Raw genomic sequence first — 17,645 nt, forward strand, 5'->3', positions numbered from 1 at the left:
CTTTCATATACTCACTGTTTCAAAATTATAGCCATAAAATGTCAACATTATACATGTTAACTTTATTTTAGGGGAATAAAATCAGGGATTTACAAGCATTTCGGCATTTACCAGATTAAAGGGTTTACCGCCGTTAAATTGTCATTACAACAAAATTGTAAAATTGGATATAACTTTACACAGATAAGGATAGTAAGTGATTTTATCATACTAAAATCATGTTAGCACACATATTGTTTACGTCTTCTGGTTATACTTTTGAAACAGTGAGTATTTTAACGTTTACCGACTCGTCCCATTCACTTCTATTGTAAGTGTCTCACTGGAACCCAGATTATTGCTTTTTTTAAATAAAGGAGGGATGAGTCCAAATTATTAGTTTTGGTAATCAACATTTTGCCATAAATGGCAGCGATTAAGCCTAAATTTGAACCCGGAATATTTCTTGAATAGCATCTCTGATTTAAACTTCAGTTAGTTGGCAAAATAAATTCACTTCTGTGAATCAGTACAAACCATCGGTTTCTATTAATCAATTCAAAACTCTTTGATTCAATGATTTCTTTGCTTCATCACTCAAAAATATTCATATATTAAATTGTTTTATATATAAAAATATATATGTATACATGGTAATAACCGGCAATATTTACCCATATATATATATATATATATATATAATATAGGTAAATATTGCTGTTTATTACCATGTAATATTGATGCATTCAAATAAAAGTGATTAGCATAATAAATTTGTGTTCATTTAGTGAAAAATTATGAGGATTTTCTTTTCTTTAGATTTTTAATTTTTCAGTACTTGGATTAAATGTTTTAAATTGAATCTTGAATAAATGAAAACAAAATTTCAGTTTGTCAAGAGTCATTTCAAAGCAAATACGTAAATATCAAGATATATATCAAATATGTCAAAAAGGTTAAATATATATACATTTATAGCTATATCGACCAGCCCTAGTTTTTAAGTAGTTGAGTCTTCAGTAGGATTGATGACAGTGGCACTCGGTTAAACACCCTGGTGTGTGTGTGTCTTTAACCCTGAGGACGAGAAAAAGGTGGGCGGCTGTTCCGTCAGAAAAGAACATTTAGAGCCGCCCATAGCTGGCTGAAATCAGCAGACGTTCTTCCACTTCTGCGTTCTAGAACCACTTACATACACCAAAAACATGAAGCATAATATCATCTGATTTATGCAAAACAAGTTTTTTAGTTTTCACATACATATAAAGTGAATTGCTTTATGATTAATACATTGTAGGTCTATATCACGAAAAGATATCTTCCCAACAGTCGCACCTGCAGCGGGGTGAAGTCAGACAGTTAGATTCTGTGATATTATTGTATGCGTCTTTGAGAATCAGCACTTTCATAAAGTTTGGACACATCTACTCATTCTTTATTATTTTAAAAAAAAAAAATTTTTTTTTTTTTTCCTATTTTAGAATAGCACAGTATCCGGTCCAACTAATCCATTTTAAAGAACTAAAGGATAATGTTTAGTATTTTAATTTATATTTGTCTCCTAAAACTAATTTGAAGCATTTGATTATAAACCGTTATATCAAAAGGTTTTTAAGAAGCATAAAGTGTGTCCATAGTGTATATTCTAGAATGGACGCTCTACCCTCTCTTGACTTCAGTATTAACATTGAATTATTTGTGTGCTCTTGGTGTAATTTCTCAAAGGAACTTGCACAAAATATTGCGTAGGAGTACGTGGGCGTTTTTTATTTTGTTTTTCTTCTCTGTTTTCTCTGTCTGCTTTCCTCCTCGTCTCTCCTTTGTTTGCTCTCTCATTCCGACATTATCAGCTTCACCAAATTTGACCAACTTGATAGGATATATGTTGAAATAACCTATTATATCATAAGCACGTCAATTATGCTATCAGTCCAGATACTAACAGCAATGTTTTTTTGTTCTAATGTTGATATTCTACTGTGCACTGCTTCAGTCCTCAAAACAGTTTTTAATGTAATTTTCTGTATTTCAAATGACTTTTCACTTTTCTTTTATAATAACACCTAATTTTGTCTTAGTCAGACAGTGACCCCAAAAAGTATTTTGACACTTGAGTCATACCTATAAAAAGTGTGGATGTTATTCAACTAAATGACAAAATATCAAAAGTGTCATTTATTTTAAAGAGAGATAGCACTAACACTCTTCTCAAGCAAAAGATTTTAGGTTTTATTTTAGATATGAAACTATAGATGCACTGTTCAAAATTAAGACAAAAAGAATTTGGACAAACATTAGTGAAACACATCAATAGTTATTGTGATGAACTCCACCTGTGGTTACTCTGCTAGGACACCTGTGTAAACTTGAGGGGAACTGACTTCATACATCAACTAAAAAAGTATATAATCACTTCTGATATTAATTTAAATGAGTGTTGAACTGTTTTATATATTTTTATAATCTGTGGATGCTATTGAAAGGTTCACTGCACACAGGCAAAGAAGCAGTGTCTCTTCCAAAGAGAATGCTAAATAAATGTTTGTTTGCTTGTGTTAACCTGTAGATAACTGCATTGAATATATTGTAATTGTGAAATGAGTCTCTTTTCTTTGACAGGGGAAGGTTCATTTAGAGATGAAGCTAAACGAGTTGATCACAGAGACGGGATCCGTCAGCCAGCAGCTCGTCGTCCAGTAAGTTATGCCTGTCAGTCATATGTGTTTTTAAAAAATGATGGACGAATCGAAATTATTTTTAGAGAAGTAATTTAAGTCGACATGAATTGGCATTTGCAACCCATTTTACTTCCTTAATGTGATGTATTTCTGTGTGAAGCAGCATGTTCAATGAGAATTTATTTGATTGTATCCTTTGGGAATTGATTGAATAGTGAAAAAGTGGGTGTTACATATCGAAATGGAGCCAGATTACAAAGACAAAGCATTGGATGTTTACATTTGTGGAAAAAATTATGGTATGAGATTAGTAACTGTGAATTTGTGTTTTTGCATGATGCTGCATCTATGCCACTTAGTACGGAGCCCCTTAAAGGACATGGAGGGAATTTATTTTCTTCAACAGTTTTGCGTTCCCTCACAGTAGTTTGCGTTCCCTCTTAAAAACGTTTGCATTCCCTTACAAAAATTTAGCGTTTTCTCGCAGTAAGTTTGGTTTCCTTGCAATAGTTTTGTGTCCCCTCGCAATAGTTTGCGTTCCCTCTCAAAAACTTTTGTGTTCCCTTGTAGTAATTTGCGTTCCCTCTCAGTAGTTTGCGTTCTCTTGCAATAGTTTGCGTTCCCTTTTAAAAACTGTTTTGTTCCCTCACAATACGTTTTGCGTTCCCCCTCAAAAACGTTTGCGTTCCCTCTGAAAAACGTTTGCGTTCCCTCGTAGTAGTTTGCGTTCCCTCTCAGTAGTTTGCGTTCTCTTGCAATAGTTTCCGTTCCCTTTTAAAAACTGTTTTGTTCCCTCACAATACGTTTTGCGTTCCCTCACAATAGTTTGAGTTCCCTCTCAAAAACGTTTGCGTTTCCTTGCAGTTGTTTGCGCTCCCTTGCAATTGTTTTACGTTCCCTCGCATTAGTTTGTGTTGCCTCACAAAAAGTTTTGCACTTCCTTGCAACAGTTTTGCGTTGCCTCACAATAAGTTTTGCATTCCCATGCAGTAGTTTGCATTCTCTTGCAATGGTTTATGTTCCCTTACAATAAGTTTTGTGTTCCCTCGCAATAGTTTGTGTTCCCTCTCAAGAAATTTTGCGTTCCCCCACAAAAACGTTTGCGTTCCCTCGCAATAGTTTGCGTTCTCTTGCAAGTGTTTTGCGTTCCCTCGCATTAGTTTGAGTTCCCTCACAATAAGTTTTGCATTCCCTTGCAGTTTGCATTCTCTTGCAATAGTTTGTTCCCTTACAATAAGTTTTGTGTTCCCTCGCAATAGTTTGTGTTCCCTCTCAAGACATTTTGCATTCCCTCGCAAAAACGTTTGCGTTCCTTCGCAATAGTTTGCGTTCTCTTGCAAGTGTTTTGCATTCCCTCGCAATAGTTTTGCGTTACCTCACAGTAGGTTTTTTGTTTCCTTGCAGTAGTTTTGCGTTCCCTTGCAATAGTTTTGCGTTCCCTTGCAATAGTTTTGCATTCCCTCACAATAGGTTTTGCATTCTCTTGCAGTAGTTTGCATTCCCTCACAATGAGTTTTGCGTTCTCTTGCAGTAGTTTGCATTCCCTCACAATGAGTTTTGCGTTCACTTGCAGTAGTTTGCAGAGATGGAAACTCGAGTCTGCGACTAAATCCAAGTCGCACTTAAGTCGCAAAAAAATCGGACTCATAAACAATTGACTTGAGACTTGACTTGGACTCGAAATCATAGACTCATGAAAAACACAAGTCATTTTGCGACTTATTGTGTTTTTCCTGCCGGTGCGACTACAGAGTTGGCCAGCTCTCCCTCTGTCTCTCCGTTTATGCGCTGCCGCTTTCTGTTATCAAATATCAAATGCAATATCAAATGGCATACGCATCAAAAGTGGAATGAAACAGTACTATTCGCTGCCCAGATCAATGGACAACGCAGCCCGAGCGCAGAGCAGCTGCGCTTACGTGTCTCGCGGACCGGTCTCGAGCTCTCAACCTCACATCTCACATTACAGCACTGCGAGGACCAGCGAGAAGCACGGCGCGAGTCACGGAAACATTTGAATTTGGCACAGAATTCTCTGGTGCAAACCCCTTGGTGAGCAAACATTAAATGGCCCGACAAAACAGCATTGACGCTGAGAACACAGTGACATACACAGACATAAATTAGCAGACTTTTCACATATCACCACCTTTATCATGAATTTACTATAGTAACACTAACTGTATTGACTGTAGTATTTTAGGCAGAAATATATTCATAATAAATATAAACATAATACTTTAGCTCTATTAAATTTATATTAGGCTACATTAGGGAAGTGACGGAATATCATTAGTTTTTGTTACAACTATGGCAGTTTATAAATGCTTTTTTTATTTTTATTTTGTATTTATAGTTTTAAATGCGTTTAGGATACTTTTTCTTTACAAAAACGCCAAAGTTTGTTTTATAGAAATCATCTTGCATTTTACCATGATAGTGACGATCCATGCTTGATTTTACCTGAGGTTACCATGGTCTTGGTACAATAAATACCTCTGTTTAAACTACAAAAACTATGGTACATTTTCATAAGGGTAAATGCAAAATAGAATAAAGGGCTTTAAAGCCCTAAAGATTTATGGACAAAGTTAGTTTTCCTTCTGTGTAAAATCTGTTCTCTTTAATGCAAAAAAAAAAAAGGATAGTTTATTGATTGTTTCCTGAATAAAAATAAAATCCTTGATTAAATTAAAAACTTTATTGGGGGGGGGTTACATTATGAATGGAACTTCCAGGCATACAATAGCCTAAATAAAGAAAAGTTGCCTAATGAAGAGTTTGCGACCCATGATAAATGAGCGTAAATAATGCATTGAAAGCCAGATGTTCTTTACCAACTTATCAAATTACACAGGCAGCAAAGTACTCGCTCTGACAGAAGACGTTTAATTTCAGGTAGTGAATATAATGTGCATTGTGGGTAACTGTAAGACGTCTCTGATTCGGAATGACACAAGAAATGCTGTTAGACACACAGACACGCGCTTGAAGAAACACACTTTGTACAGTCTCGTGGAACACGCATATGTAAAGGGTTCTCACTCTTTCTTTGTTTCAGTCTTTTGAATTTTTTTTATAAGAATAGTATTGTCTATGAGAATGCTGCAAATTACCTCAGAACATCTCAACTCAGGAGGTTCTCTGAGTTCAGTTCACTTTATTTCCACAGAGCAGCTCGTTGTGAGAGCAACTCTGCAGGGTCACTTTATATATAGCCTATACATCTGTGATTAAATCATAAAATAATACAAAAACACGTTCACCTCGAACCATGATTTATATTTCAGTGATTATCGTCATTATAATTATTATGTTTACATTTATAGTTGTCTTTAGATCTTAATTTGTGTTAGTAATTTTCTGTCTGTTGTCATGGACGGATACTTGCGTGACGGTTGTCATGATTTACTGTTGTTTGCCTTGTGTTTCTCCCCTGTCATCTGTTCCTCCCACACTACATTTCCCATAATTCCCTGCCCTCATCACCGCCAGCTGTCCTTGATTGTTTTCACCTGTCTTCCATTAACTCATTAGTCTTTGTGTATACAGTGCCCTGAATTCTGTTCAGTCCTTGTCAGTTGTTATGTGTTTTGACCTCCTGTGTATGACCAGTGCCCATCATGTGTGTTTTCTCTGTTCCTGTGTTTTCCCATTGTGGAAGTTTCTTTTGTTCCTGTTTACCCCGTTATGCTGTACTTTGTTTATTTTATTAAACACTGTTTCGCCACACCAAGATCCAGCTCTCGTGACTTCCTTCCAGACGTTACAGAACAACTGACCGCAAAAATGGATCTAGCGGCATACTTCACGCAGCTGAGCCAGGCAGACTTATCTATAAGGGAGTACTCTCATTTCTTCACCACTGTTGCCACCCTCACTGGATTTGATGATGCATCCCTGAAGTCCATATACAAGATTGGACTCACAACACACCAGTGGAGGGAATTGCCGGAGTCCGGAGATTACACATGGGAGGAATATGTTACGCTGGTATTAGAGACATTCACTTCAGCGGATCCTCCTCAATCAGTCCCGATCCTGGCTTCTGAGTCAGCCACACCTGAATCCTCTCCACACCACGTCACAGCCAAGACTGAGTCTGCTCCACGCCACATCACAGCCACGTCTGTGTCTGCTCCACGCCACGTCACAGCCTCGTCTGTGTCTGCTCCACGCCACGTCACAGCCACGTCTGAGTCTGCTCCACGCCATGTCACAGCCACGTCTGAGTCTGCTCCACGCCATGTCACAGCCACGTCTGAGTCTGCTCCACGACATGTCACAGCCACGTCTGATTCTGCTCCACGCCATGTCACAGCCACATCTGAGTCTGCTCTATGCCATGTCACAGTCAAATCTGAGTCCTCTCCAAGCCATGTCACATCCACATCTGATTCGGCTCCACGCCATGTAATAGTCCAGACTTCCGCGACTCATTGCTCCAAGCATTCCATGGCCCCGGTCTCGAAGCCCTTCATGGCCTTTGTCTCCAAGTTGAATTATCCGCCACTGATATCGGTGCGTAGGGCCACGAAGACTGTTCCCCACAAATTGTCAGTGCCCTTGCCTGCCTTGGCCAATGAGCCGATGCCCATGCCTGCCACGGCCAACGTGCCGACGCCCATGCCTGCCACGACCAATGAGCCTGCCACAGTTCTGCCTTCCATGGCTCTGTCCCTCGAGCCTCCCACGGCTCTGCCTTCCATGGCTCTGTCCCTCAAGCCTCCTACGGCTCCGCCTTCCACAGCTTCATCTCTCGAGCCTCCTACGGCTCCGCCTTCCACGGCTCTGTCCCTTGAGCCTCCTACGGCTCCGCCTTCCATGGCTTCGCCCCTCAAGCCTCCCACGGCTCCGCCTGCCATGGCTCTGCCTTCCATGGCTTCGCCCCTCGAGCCTTCCACGACTCTGCCTTCCATGGCTTCGCCCCTCGAACCTCCCACGACTCTGCCTGCCACGGCTTCGCCCCTCGAACCTCCCACGACTCTGCCTGCCACGGCTTCGCCCCTCGAGCCTCCCACGGCTCCGCCTGCCATGGCTTCACCCCTCGAGCCTCCTACGGCTCCGCCTACCATGGCACTACCCTCAGAGTCTTCCATGGCTCCAGTCTTTACCCTGTGGTTGCCACCCAGGCCTCCTGACCCTGTTTCAGCCCTGTGGCCGCCATCCAGGCCTCCTGATCCAGTCACTACCCTGAGGTGGTCACCTGGCCGTCCACCTGATATACTCTGGTCTCCTGGGTCTTCTGGCCATCCGCCTGATATACTCTGGTCTCCTGGGTCTTCTGGCCATCCACCTGATCTGCTCTGGTCTTCTGAGTCTCCTGACCATCCGCCTGATCTGCTCTGGTATTCTGGGTCTCCTGGCTGTCCACCTGATATACTTTGGTCTTCTTGGTCTCCTGACCGTCCGCCTGACCTGCTCTGGCATCCTTGGTCTCCTGGCCATCCACCTGATCTGCTCTGGTCTCCCTGGTCTCTCGGCCATCCACCTGATCTACTCTGGTCTCCCTGGTCTCATGGCTGTCCACCCGATCTGCTCTGGTCTCCCTGGTCTCCCGGCCTTCCGCCTGTTCTGCTCTGGTATCCTTGGTCTCCGGCTCCATCTTGGCCCTGCCTCCCTGACCAGCTTTCCTTGGGCTTCAGGAGCCACCCATTGGGGGGGGGGGTTCTGTCATGATTCACTGTTGTTTGCCTTGTGTTTCTCCCCTGTCATCTGTTTCTCCCAGACTACATTTCCCATAATTCCCTGCCCTCATCACTGCCAGCTGTCCTTGATTGTTTTCACCTGTCTTCCATTAACTCATTTGTCTTTGTGTATATAATGCCCTGATTTCTGTTCAGTCCTTGACAGATGTTATGTGTTTTGACCTCCTGTGTATGAGATGGGCACTCATCGTGTGTGTTTTCTCTGTTCCTTGTTTTCCCATCTTGGATGTTTCTTTTGTTCCTGTGTTTACCCTGTTATTTTGTACTTTGTTTATTTTATTAAATACTGTTTCGCCGCACCTAGATCCAGCTCTCGTGACTTCCTTCCAGATGTTACAGAGGAAAATGGAAAGGTGGTCATATATGTTTTTTTTGTTTTGTTTTTTGTTTTACCACTTTGTTATTTTAATTGCTTTTTCATTTTGTTTGAAGTGCAATTTGAATTTAGAAATGTCTTTGGTTTAAGTTTTTCGTTTTTTAAATAAATAAATGTAATTTTCAATGCAAAATCACTAAAGCAAAAATATTCACAGATCCCTCAGCTGGGGGGTTGATGATGTAATTGGATATTTTTTTTATTTATTTTTTTTGTATTATTATTTTTTTTTAAATAAAAATATCCTGAACATATTTCTTGCATATCGCCCAGCCCTAGGAAGGAACAAAACAAATTTATTCACACACATTCAAAGTTATTACCCTTCCGAAGCAGCTAAACTGGGTCCTGGGATGAAAGGTAATAAAACACCAACATTAAACCTACAACAATCCACAATAAGTGATTGTATTTGCTCGGACGAAATATGATGGAGAGAATACATGGATGAAGAAGGTTCGTTGCCAAAGAGATGTTGCCCTTCACAACTGTTGAAACGACATCATCCAAAAAGTTGAACAACACACATTTTAATTGCACTTCATTTTTTTCAGTTTCATTTGATTTTTTTTTTTTTAAATAAAAAAAAATAAAGTTCAAAGTTTGAAATCAAGCTGCCTTGCGTTAATGTGTAGGCTACTGCTTAATCGCTGCTTCAAAGGTGTGTATGTCGTCTGGGAACAGAAAGATTGCCTGTGATATTCACTTTCACACCTCTACAGGGTGTTTACGTATTCTTTGATGGTGTGAAAAACTGCTTCTCTCCGTCTGTATGTGTGTGTAATATGCAGGCCATCGCTGTTCATTCACACTCTGCTACAGAGCAGGTTGACGAAAGAGGAAGTGATGCCATGGTGGCAGGAAGTCCGCGCTGCACTGTTCCTGTAGTTTTGTTTTGCCGTCACACTGTTTTTGTTTTCTGTCTCTTTCATTCTCCCTGCTTTGTTTTTTCTCACCTTTTTTCTTACCGCTTCATCGACGAGTTCAACTGTCGTCATGCCGACTACGAGTGTGAATTACTTCCTGCCTTTGATGGCAACGCTTCTGCTTTCTGTCCTCTTATATGACACATTAATTTACGCTCTTTCTCCTTTTATCCTTTCATTCATTCACTTTTTATCACATGACATGGAAGAAACTCTTAAAGGGATAGTACAACCAAAAATGAAAATTACTTTCATCCATGGAACACAAAATATAGCAGTATATAATATGTATACATTTGTTCTGGATGAATGTACGTTTTTACTCAGAAATATGGCACATTACTGAAGTAAAATGGCCCAAAAATAATGCTACCAAGACAGTGTGGACAGAACATTCTGCTGTAACATGTTTGATTTTATTACCACTAACAGGCTCATTAACAAGCCGTGTGTGTGTTTGTTGCAGGATAATTGCCTGTCAGGGTTTGCCGTTGATAAGTGGGCAGAACTGTGACCCGTACGCCACAGTAACACTTGTAGGGCCAGCCAGGTGGGTTTACACACATTTCAAGTCATATTCAAGGTGTCATAACATCACAAGGGTTACTGTTAAGGAAACAGAGGTTTACACAGAACTCTGAGGGTTTCTGATGAAGTACTGAAAGAGTCAGAAAACACTGTTGTGATACTTTCTAAATCAGTCAGTAATGAGACCTCAGTCTCTGATCTAGACTGAAATAAGTACAGAGCATCCGCTCTGATTGAATAATAACATCCTGATGTCTTTCCTTTATCTCTCTCTCTCTCTCTCACTCTGTCTCACTCTGTCTCTCTCTCTCTCTTAGGTGCGATCAGAAAAAAACAAAGGTAAAGAAGAAAACCAGCGATCCTCAGTTTGAAGAGACCTTCTACTTTGAGGTAGAACCTTATCCATAAATTAATTTATGCATGAATAAAAAGGAGTCATATCATAAATGAATGAATAAATAATAAAGATTTTTATACTCTTAGTAAAGTTTTATTTTTTTATTTTTTTTGCCACCAAATACAGAATTTCGATTTAGTCGCTGAACCTAGGCCATTTTTTTCTGCTGTGCCTTTAAGAATTAAATGTAAATGCCCTCCTTTCCTGTGAATTCTTTGCGTCCAATGTTCTGTAGTTTGAGCTGTCCCAACCTTCAATAATGTCTGCATTGAAGGTTCACAGAAAATGCTAAATGTGCTGCTCAGACTGATAAGACCAGACTGAAATGATCAGTGACCTTTTTAAATCTAAACTTCAGCCACTAACGTTGAGATTTATCAGAAGGAATTTATCAGCAGCAAGTGCTACACAGCCAGGAACAGCACAAGGTTTGACACTTACTGTTTTTTTTTCCCCCCAATTTGGAATGGCCAATTCCCAAAGTGCTTTTAAATCCTCGTGGTCACGTAGTGATTCGACTCAGTCCGGGTGGTGGAGGACAAATCCCAGATGCCTCCGCGTCTGAGATCGTCAACCCGCGCATCTTATCACGTGGCTTGTTGAGCGCGTTGCCACGGAGACATAGCGCGTGTGAAGCCATTTTTTTTGCAGCATAGTTTCAGTAGATATTCTTTTTGACTGGGTGGTGAGTTCAAAAGTTCAAAAGTTTACAATATGTTATCATAGTACAATGAACTCTTTTATGTCAAATTATCAAGTTACACTTGATTCCTCATGATATGACCCCTTTAATGAGCATTGATTTTGTAAGCTAAAGTTATGTTTGAATCATTTTAAACATTGGACTTTGTAATCTTATCATTAAGTTTTGCTCATGTCAAGGTAATGCAATATGCATCCGTACCATTATCCATACTTTTCAAAGTTTCAGGTCACAAGGTCAAGCAGTTTCAAGGGGAAGTCTCAGTTTCAGGTAGAAGAGGAGGACATAGAGAAACTAGAGATCAAGTGAGTTCTTGACTTCTCTCTTTTCATGTCATGTTTTGTTTTTAATTTTTTGTTTACTATATTGTTGTCATCTACTCTTTGCATCACCTGGCTGGATGCAGACATTTTCTTTTAGGCCACGTCACACTAATATGTTTTTGTTTACGCATCTTTTTCTCTATGTTATGTCCTTCCGTCCACACTGAGACAGCGTTTTTGACAGCGAAAACTGAGCTTTTCGAAAACGCTCTCCCAAGTGGATACATTGCAAAATGGCATCTTCATGTTGTAGTGTGGACAGGGGAAATGGAGATATCTGAAATCTATGAAGTATTTGTTGTCATGTGACGCAGTCATGTGATCCATTCATCCCAAAACAATCAAACTGACGGCTCATGTTGTAGCATTGCTGTGCCTGATATCCACATTGATAGCGTTGTTGAAGATAATTGAACATGAGGACAATTGCGTTTCAGACATGGAATGGTGATTTTTAATTACATCAAGGAGATTTAAGAGTTCTCATACGTTGTGGAAGAGAAACTTTTGGAAAATGCTTTCAGATGTTAGATTCTTTACTTTTCTCTTGTTTTGTCTTGTTTATTATACTGACACTGTTTAATCTTTGGTTCTGTCTGGATGCATGTTTTTTTTTTTGTTTTTTGTTTTTTGTTATGTTGACATCTTTTTTTTAATTGCATATCACTACACATATTGACTTATTGTGGATGATTATGGTAATCAGGGTTGAGTGTTTATTTTAGTGGATGACTGTATGTTCTGTGATGAATGTTTTTTTTATGAATGTAGCTCTGATATGATTTGACACATAATGTGTCACTCTGAATTGCCCCATATAGCCCTCTGCAGAAGCTGGCAGGTAAGAGTAGGTGAAACCACCAGACGGCACATTACATAATGACACAAATGTGTGTTTGCGTGTGTGCATGGGTTTGGTGTGTTGCTGGTTTTTATTTTATACACTCAAAGGTATTTTTATTTGTGTGCATGTTTGACGTGACAAAAAGCTGCTTCACCAGGATCTTTGTCGAGTGCCCTGCGTGCTGAATTTCAGATTCAGTTTTACTGAAAATGGGAGAAGTTGAAGTGTGTGATTCATATGGGGGGTTTGAAAATGTTGAAACCGAGCACAGTGTGTATTGGTGGTATACTGTTATACAGTTTTTATTTTTTAATACTGTTAAATGATAAATGTTTTCTTTTAGGGGTAGGGTTAGTCTATAGTCATTATAATTACAGTTGTGCTCAAAAGTTTGCATACCCTTGGAGAATTGGTTATATATGTACCATTTTTAAAGAAAACATAAGTGAGCAGGCAAAACACATTTCTTTTATTTCTTATGGGATTCATATTCAACTGTAGGTTATAACAGAGTGACACAATCATAAAACAAAACATGGCAACAAAGAAAAAAATGAAATGATCCCTGTTCAAAAGTCTGCATACCCTTAGTTCTTAATACTGTGTATTGCCCCCTTTAGCATCAATGACAGCATGCAGTCTTTTGTAATAGTTGTCTATGAGGCCCCAAATTCTTGCAGGTGGTATACCTGCCCATTCGTCTTGGCAAAATGCCTCCAGGTCATGCAAAGTCTTGCATGAACCGCACGTTTGAGATCTCCCCAGAGTGGCTCGATGATATTAAGGTCAGGAGACTGTGATGGCCACTCCAGAACCTTCACCTTTTTCTGCTGTAACCACTGGAGGGTCAACTTGGCCTTGTGCTTAGGGTCATTGTCGTGCTGGAATGTCCAAGAGCGTCCCATGCACAGCATTCATGCAGAAGAATGCAAATTGTCTGCCAGTATTTTCTGATAACATGCTGCATTCATCTTGCCATCAATTTTCACAAGATTCCCTGTGCCTTTAGAGCTCACACACCCCCAAAACATCAGTGAGCCACCACCATGCTTCACAGTGGGGATGGTATTCTTTTCACTATAGGCCTTGTCGACCCCTCTCCAAACATAGCGCTTATGGTTGTGACCATAAAGCTCTATTTTGGTCTCGTCACTCCAAATTACAGTGTGCCAGAAGCTGTGAGGCGTGTCAAGGTGTTTTTTTGTGGCATTGGCGCAGTAAAGGCTTCTTTCTGGCAACTCGACCATGCAGCTCATTTTTGTTCAAGTATCGTCGTATTGTGCTCCTTGAAACGACCACACCGTCTTTTTCCAGAGCAGCCTGTATTTCTCCTGAGGTTACCTGTGGGGTTTTCTTTGTATCCCGAACAATCTTTCTTGGTCTACCTGACCTTGGCTTGGTATCAAGAGATCCCTGAATTTTCCACTTCTTAATAAGTGATTGAACAGTACTGACTGGCATTTTCAAGGCTTTGGATATCTTTTTATATCCTTTTCCATCTTTATAAAGTTCCATTACCTTGTTACGCAGGTCTTTTGACAGTTCTTTTCTGCTCCCCATGGCTCAGTATCTAGCCTGCTCAGTGCATCCATGTGAGAGCTAACAAACTCATTGACTATTCATACACAGACACTAATTGCAATTTAAAAAGCCACAGGCATGGGAAATTAAACTTTAATTGCCATTTAAACCTGTGTGTGTCACCTTGTGTGTCTGTAACAAGGCCAAACATTCAAGGGTGTGTAAACTTTTGATCAGGGCCATTTGGGTGATTTCTGTTACCATTATGATTTAAAAAGGAGCCAAACAACTATGTGATAATAAATGGCTTCATATGATCACTATCCTTAAATAAAATACTTTTTTTTGCATGATCAGTCATATTTTCAAAATCAGTGCCAAAATGTCACAATTTCTGCCAGGGTTTGCAAACTTTTGAGCACAACTGTATAAGTACATATGATATATACTGTGTGTATATAATATAAATATATATATATATATATATATATATATATATATATATATATATATATATATATGTATATGTATATATATATATATATATATATTTAGATATAAATATATTAGTTAAGTTAACGTGTGTGTGTAAATGTACAGTCAATGAATATGACTTAATGCATACTCTTTTGTACTCTCTCCTTCAGGGTAGAGCTGTGGAATAATGGTAACTTGGCACAGGACGTGTTCCTCGGAGAAACCAGAGTATCTGTGAAAATCCTGAGAAACGACCATATGCACAGAGCATGGTCAGAACACATACACACATACACACACACACATATACACACACATGGGCGTATCCTGCAACACAAGCAAAAGAGTTGTACATGCACACTTCATGTAGTGCTGTAATATGCTGATCTCACTGTCTGATATTTGTCTGAGTGAGGTACATTGATGAACAGATGAGGAAAGATGATAACAGCCAATCCCAGCTCTCTTTAGCCCTTATCTGCCCAATCAGGCATGAGAGTGCTGCCTCTCTGACGTCAGAGCTTAAATGTAGATACTTCAGCATTACTTTACTGACTCACAGACTTAATTACTCAAAACCACGTATAGAGAAAGCAGGCAGAGCTGTGACATTTGCAGTGACCGCTGTCTTGTGTGAAAAGTGCTTGAGAGACTGTGGGTTTGGACTCAGGTTTATTGTAGTTTTGGTTATTGTAGTATTATGGTTTTGAAAATTTCACTAGTTTTTTTATTTTTTGCTTCATTATGGTTTTCAATTTCAGCTTAGTTTGTTTAATGGTACATAAATAGTTTATATTTTCTAAATGGCTTTTTTTGTTGTTTCAGTATAGTTTTCATCCATTATAACAAACCTAATCTCCTGAAAATTATGTGACTATGGCTACATTTTTGCAATTGTAAATTACATTACATGGCTCATTATGCGTATCGTGACGTTCCGAGGTGAAATGTCCACTGTGTGGCGCTAAAAGCGAGTTAAATGTTCTTCAAAACAGATGAGGTTTTTAAGGTTAATGATTTCTATCAAGTTTTAGAAGAAAACAAAAACAACCTCCCTACCTTAAACTTAAACTTAACCGATTGTGTCATAAATGCAAATGTGGGATGAAAACGCAATTGCTGAATCAACCACGTTATTTTGTGGAGCTTTTATGACACTTTCAACTCATGTGTTGACTCGTGTGCTCTCCAGGACTCATACTCCAGTCCTTTGCACCGCAATTGCAACGTTCTACCAGTTGAGCTACTGCGCAGTTTAACAGAACTCAGTTAAGCTTGTAAATTGAATAATGCAAATATTAAATTGTACCACCTTACAAGTCATGCACAATAGGAAAAGTGTTTAATGTCATAAGACAGCATTGTGTGAGGAACAGGGTAAAACGTTTTTGAACATTGAGCTATGTAAATAAAATTGCAGATAATTGTAGGTACAGTAATGGGATTCTATGAGGCCAGGTTGTTTATAACAGGCAGATGGAAGACTTTGTGATGCTATGATAGCACAAGACAAGTTAAAAGTCACCAGTTAGTTCCTGTATTTGCCAAAGTTTCATGGCTTCAACTAAACAAATAGTGCAAAACCACACAGCAGGAACAGCTCAACAAAATGGAACAGAATGCAGGGGTCTTGAGACAGGTTTTTTTTATTTTTTATATATATATATATATATATATAAATTTGAACTACTTTTTCATTGACCAATATTGAAAACATATCACAGAAGGGACACAAATGCATCCTGTGTTAAAGGCCCCCTAATTTACCTCGGACTGATTGGCAAACTCGTTGCAGAATGGAATGCTGGGGACTATAAACCATTGAAAAAATTATCAATTGTCAGCCCTAATGATAAGGTCATTTCCTCTGTAATTCTGTTTAGTTTTCATTCCTATCGCAGTGCACATAGGTTCAGTTTAGTTTCTGTTCTTTTGCCAACTTTATTTTGTATTTCTAGTTTTCGTCTTAGTAATAGTTTTAGTTAACAACAGTAAACTTGCTGTGTGTAGGTGTGTCTGTTTTGGGCGGATTGCTTCCGTTGCCCGCTTCCCTTGTGTCCTCAGACTGCGGATCACAGCGTCCTGCCGGTAGTGTTGTGTAAACATTGTATGTGCGTGCATTTGTGTGTGTGTGTGAGAGAGAGAGAGAGAGAGAGAAAAAGACTGAGAGGGAACTTGTTGATACTGATCTGCATGTTTTGAATGAGGGCAGTGAGTCTACTGCGTGGGTGAGCTTTTGCATGAACCTAGCATAAAATCAGCACACACACAGACGCACAGTCTTGCCACACTAATTTCTGTACTCTGTAGTGTGAGTAATGCAAATGACACACAGGCTAAAAAGATGAATGTGTCAGACAGGCATATACAAATGAACAAAACACACTGACAGGAAATAATTTGGGTTTTGAATTAGGACTGGATGAGATGCCGAAAAAAACCTCTTTTATATGTTCAGAAAAGTCACCAAGTCTTATACAGCTCAGATAAAAGAAACCATTTTTATTACATTTTAAAAAATGCATTTTGTTCAAAAATGGCCGAATACCATAGGAGGGTTAAAATAGTAAATTTCAACTGATTCACAGAAACGTACTAGCTCTAATGACATGATCAGTATTGTCTCAGGCTCATTATTTCTGGTGGGGCACAAACAATCGCTTAACCTAACATGTCAGGGGTTGTGTTAACCGACAATTCTCCATCACATAATTTACCGATTATTGAAACATTGACGGATAATTCCAAATGCTGTGTTATTTTGACAGATTAAATCATTTTAACCTACTGTAGTGCATCAGTTTTGACTTAACTCTCTCTCTCTCTCTCTCTCTCTCTCTCTCTCTCTCACACACACACACACACACACACACACACACACACACACACCCACTCTCTGTGTGCCCTGTTTTTTCCCTGGTATTAAGCTGTGTTAACAGGCACCCTCGCCATTTACACCTGCACATTTTGCACAACAGCACCACATCTGATGGGGCTCAGCCCCGCTTGCCCCTAATGTAGAGACGCCACTGGCCATTATTGCTACTGAAGTTTAAACAATGTCTCAGTGTGGCATTTGTTTATAAAGTAAAATGTTGAAGTAAAAATAAATGTAGGTAATTATTGCTATATTATATTACTATTTTATTATTTATTATATAACAATAAAATAGAACTTACAGTAA

At 39.2% G+C, this 17,645-nt stretch overlaps 1 protein-coding gene across 2 annotated transcripts in view; it reads left to right on the forward strand.

Moving 5' to 3' along the window:
- LOC127456453 (ras GTPase-activating protein 2-like) overlaps positions 1-17,645 on the forward strand; it is a 94,136-nt gene that overhangs the window by 31,114 nt on the left and 45,377 nt on the right. Inside the window, exons 5-9 of one of the 2 annotated variants that reach the window (XM_051724966.1) lie at positions 2,599-2,675; positions 10,134-10,217; positions 10,513-10,585; positions 11,518-11,600; positions 14,631-14,732. In XM_051724966.1, the coding sequence (XP_051580926.1) occupies positions 2,599-2,675; positions 10,134-10,217; positions 10,513-10,585; positions 11,518-11,600; positions 14,631-14,732 (419 nt within the window). The remainder of the gene's footprint in view (positions 1-2,598; positions 2,676-10,133; positions 10,218-10,512; positions 10,586-11,517; positions 11,601-14,630; positions 14,733-17,645) is intronic. The other variant, XM_051724968.1, reaches the window with a different exon arrangement.

Source organism: Myxocyprinus asiaticus, chromosome 18 (genome assembly GCF_019703515.2).
Source record: "Myxocyprinus asiaticus isolate MX2 ecotype Aquarium Trade chromosome 18, UBuf_Myxa_2, whole genome shotgun sequence".
Taxonomy (NCBI): domain Eukaryota; kingdom Metazoa; phylum Chordata; class Actinopteri; order Cypriniformes; family Catostomidae; genus Myxocyprinus; species Myxocyprinus asiaticus.